The sequence below is a fragment of the Crocuta crocuta genome, unplaced genomic scaffold (assembly GCF_008692635.1).
Source record: "Crocuta crocuta isolate KB4526 unplaced genomic scaffold, BGI_CrCroc_1.0 scaffold2720, whole genome shotgun sequence".
Classification (NCBI taxonomy): domain Eukaryota; kingdom Metazoa; phylum Chordata; class Mammalia; order Carnivora; family Hyaenidae; genus Crocuta; species Crocuta crocuta.
The window spans coordinates 136,312-140,516 of NW_027531055.1; the positions used below are offsets into that span (position 1 = coordinate 136,312).

The 4,205-nt window shown below is 62.3% G+C and overlaps 1 protein-coding gene across 1 annotated transcript in view; it reads right to left on the bottom strand.

Moving 5' to 3' along the window:
- TRAF2 (TNF receptor associated factor 2) overlaps window positions 1-3,107 on the bottom strand; it is a 13,557-nt gene extending 10,450 nt beyond the window's left edge. The window contains exons 1-3 of the mRNA XM_077771016.1: window positions 2,898-3,107; window positions 1,774-1,852; window positions 1,489-1,587 (exon numbers count right to left, since the gene is read on the bottom strand). Of these exons, the coding sequence (XP_077627142.1) occupies window positions 1,489-1,587; window positions 1,774-1,852; window positions 2,898-3,085 (366 nt within the window). The 5' untranslated portion in view covers window positions 3,086-3,107. The remainder of the gene's footprint in view (window positions 1-1,488; window positions 1,588-1,773; window positions 1,853-2,897) is intronic.
- Window positions 3,108-4,205: the final 1,098 nt, after the last annotated feature.

Genomic DNA, 4,205 nt, shown 5'->3' on the forward strand with positions numbered 1-4,205 from the left:
GGGCCCCCCCCGGGCCCGGGGGGGGGGGGGGGTTCCCTGCAGAAGGACACGCAGCCCACTGTGCCTACTCCTTGCTGCCACTGAGCCCCACAGCCTGCTCAGGCTTCCGCCCTCCCGGGGAGACCCCAACCCCAAGGCCTGCAGGCTTGTCCTAAGCAGGGCGTCCCCCCGGCGTGGGTACAGCCGGGAGCCTCCAGGTCTCACTCTCGGGAAGGCAGCGGCGAGCGTGTAGAGAGCCCGGCGCTGCCCCACTCGAGGCCCCGGACGCCCGCCGGATGCTGGGCGGAGAGCACACCTCCTCGCCTTCCCCCCCCAGAGGCTCCTCCCTAGACACGGCCAAGCTGCTCCTCTGGAAACACGGCTCAGAGCCTGGACCTCGTAGTCCGGTGGGTCAAGAGAAGGAAGGACGGCACACAGGCCGGGAGCCCAGGTCCCAGTGTCAGACCCGGGCCCTCCCTCACATCACGACTCGGTGCCCAGCGGCCACCCCATGATGGGCTGTCCCGGGGTCAGGCTTCCGTACCCACAGACCCTCCGGCCTCGTCTACGGGGCTGCCCGTCTGAGAGCCCGGCCTGCTGCTCCGTGCCGTTCCCAACTTCTCGCCCTGGCGGCAGCCAGGCCGCTTCTTGCCTCTCTGGGTTCCACGGCGCCGGGGCTGTCACGGGAGCGCACGGCCACAGGACCCGTCTCCTACGATGGGCTCGACCCACTGAACAGAATGCCCTCAAGGTCCAGCCACGCAGGCCACCATTTCCTTCCTTTTTATGGCTGAATACCATTCCATGGTGTGGACAGACCCACCTTGTCTGTGTCTTGTCTGTCCCACTGTCAGCTGGTGGACACTTGGCTGCCGTGACTTCTGCGCGTGAGTCACGGTGTCGCACCAGCTAAGAAGGGAGGACGAGGACGGCCGAGCGGGGGAGCCGGGGACGGGGCATGAGGGCCGGCAGGTCTGGCTGCCAGATGCCGGTCCCACAGAAGCCCCCGCTGGCTGTACGCCAGCCCCGCCTGGCCGGGACAGGCCACGGCAGGATGGGTACACCAGCCACTGCCTGGTCACTGGCCAGATGACTTTCCGTGACCACAGATCGAACATGGTTACTCCTGCAAGTTCTAACGTCTAGACAAGTCAAGAGCAGAAAGCCCGTCTGCAGACTCGCAGAAAGACGGCTCGGAGCCAGCGCGTCACTCTCCTGCGCGTTGGGGACGGTGTGGTGGCGCCCGCAGGGCCGGCACGAAGTCCTAGCGCCCTGGCCGCCTCACTGCCACCCCGCCACAGCGCACAGAGGACACCAGGCCCAGCGTGGTGCCTGCCCCACCTGAGGCCATGCTCCCCAGGCCCTGGTCCACGCGCGGGTCATCGGCCACCGGCCCTTCCCCTGCAGGCGGCAGCCAGACTTGCACTGGGCGGGCTTGAGAGGGCTCCGTGGGGCTGCTTCGGGGGTGGGGTTCAGGCTCCAGGCCGAGCCGGCGCAGGCGGCCCCTACCTCATACTCTTTAAGGGTCCCCTTCCAGGTGCAGCCGTCGCTGGGACAGACAGCCGGCAGGCTCTCCACCTCCCTGCGTGCGGCGTTGTCCGGGAAAGCCTGAGGAGAGGGGCCCGAGGTCAGGAGCAAGGCCCAGCGGCAAGACGCCTCTTCTGCAGCTGCTCCACGTGCCAGCCGTGACCATGGCAGCGAGGGGTGTGTCCATGCGGCCACTGGTGTTACTAAAAGAAACGCCAAAATGTTTCCTGTGCTTTGACGTTTTCTGCTTGAAGACTTTTCACTTACCGAACCACTTTCCAAAATAGAAATGCCTTCTTCATATATGCCCTCGTGAACGCAGGCGGCACAGTTCTGGGGCCCGGAGCTGGGGGGAGGGGAGAGGACCACTGTCAAACCCGCTGCAAAGAGCACCGTCCGCCAAGCACCGTCTGCCGCACGCCCAGCGCAGCTCCTTGTCCCCATTCCACACTTTCTAGACCGACATCGAACTGGTGACGAGCACGCGTCGACGTACAATGTTTAAGACATTTAGTGGCGCCTGGGTGGCTCATTCGGCTAGGCATCCGACTTCGGCCCAGGTCATGATCTCCCAGTTTATGGGTTCAAGCCACACGTTGGGCTCTGTGCGGACAGCTCAGAGCCTAGAGCCTGCTTTGGATTCTGTCTCTCTCTCTTTGACCACCCCCCTCCAGCTTGTGCTGTGTGTGTGTCTTTCTCAAAAATAAACATTAACAACTAAAAAAAAAAATAAAAATAAAAATAAAACACTTAAAACACTGGAGAGGATTCTAATCTCCTGGTAATAGTGACCTGCCCGCTGCGAACACAGGTGCTCTCTGGTGGCTCAGCTGGACGCCCAGGCGTGAAGTGCTGGCTCCCTGGGCCCACCTGCCGGCCCTCAATGTGCCAGGGGCCCTCAGACCAGGCTTCACAGGCCTCTTGGAAGGTGTCGATTATCTGAAGTAGCACATCCAACACACTTGCAACATGAGTCCCAAGTGGTATTTTTTTTTTAATATTTTATTTATTTTTGAGACAGAGCATGAGCGGGGGAGGGGCAGAGAGAGAGACACAGAATCGGAAATAAGCTCTAGGCTCTGAGCAGCCAGCACAGAACTGATGGGGGGCTTGAACCCACGGACTGTGAGATCATGACCAGAGCCGAAGTCGGCCGCTTAGCTGAATGAGCCCCCAGGTGCCCTTCAAGTGGGATTTTAAATGGGCTTGTCCCTGCACGATGCACACGGAGTAGCGGCAGTCAACAGGCTCTTGTGCCCTGTCAACCTGCGACTCCTCCTCGTCCTTCACTAACTTCACTTTCCTGTCTGTAGTGCGCCTGCATCTCTGCCTCCGGGGGTGTTGCTGGGAGCACGCCCCCCCCGGCTGACCTGCCGCCCGCGCCCCGGTACCTGAGGATGCTAGTCAGACAGGAGGAGCAGTAGCGGTGGCCACACTGCGCCTGGAAAGGCCTGCGCAGGACGTTCCTGCAGGCCGAGCACAGGTACTTGTCCTCCGGCTTGGTCCCCAGCAGGGTCTTGGAGAAGCCGGGCTGCAGCAGGTCGAGGGAGCCAGGAGGGGTCACGCTGGCCGCAGCCATGAGCGCCGCGAACCGCCAGGCCCTAAGGAAGACCACAGGGTGGGGGGTCACGCGGGGGCCTAGGAGCTGCCCTGACTCCAGAGTAACCCCTGCAGGAAACAGCCCTGGCCCACGGCGAGGGGTCGCAGTCGCCAAGCCATACAGTGGTCTGGAATCGGAGAACCGGGACTTCGGCACCACGGGGAGCGGTCCAATCTCACACCCCAAACTCGGAAACTGAGGCGCGGCCAGGGTGGCGCCCTGCCCACGCTGCACAGCTGCACCAGCACGTCCACCCCGAAGCCCCTAGGCCAATAGGCTGTCCTCAAGGTCACCCGGCCCCACCTGCCGACCCGAGGACAGAGCGAGCGCCGGCTTCCGGGGATGCCCCCTTCCCGCTAACGCGAGCCATCTGCAGCCCCTGACTCTGGTGCCTTCCTGTCTCCCCCAGACTTCCTACAGGTCGGCCTGGTGGGAAATTCTGCCCTGCCCCGCACGAGGCAGCACCCAGGAGACGGCCACGCCACGCGTCGGCCTCTCCAAAGTCACCCGACAGCAGGCACACAGCCTGCCTGGCACCAGCGCTCCGCTCCCTGGCCCCCATCACCAGGGTCCCCGCGCTAGAGAGCTGCCCACTGCCATCCACCAGGCCTTGGTAAGGCCCCCAACGCAAGGCAACCAGGACACGCGAGCTGGACGGGGGAGAGGCTCCCACGGTGCTCTGACACCTTGCGTGGGACACTCGGATCAACATCCAGCACCTCAAAAAGCCAGAAGAAACTGTACCTGCTAAGCCTCCAACCTGGATGGTACCCAAGTGGCCCTGAACATGAAGCCGCCCCGGCCCCTTTGCAAATGCTCCTGAGAGCTTCCCTCCAGGCACGCCTGCAAACACACCCCCGTGTCTTCTCACGGATGTGCACGGGGAGCGCATCAACTTTCGAACCAGGACGTTCTGAAATGACGCCTCTTTCCAACGTTTGTAGGGCCATCTTCCCTGTCCCACGCTGCTCTGACACCACAGGAAGTAGCAACAGACGGGGTGTCCTTGTCTCCTCTCTGCTTGGCCAAAAGCCACTTTCTTTTTTTTTTTTTTTCTTAAATAGTTTATTGTCAAGTTGGTTTCCGTTTAACACCCAGT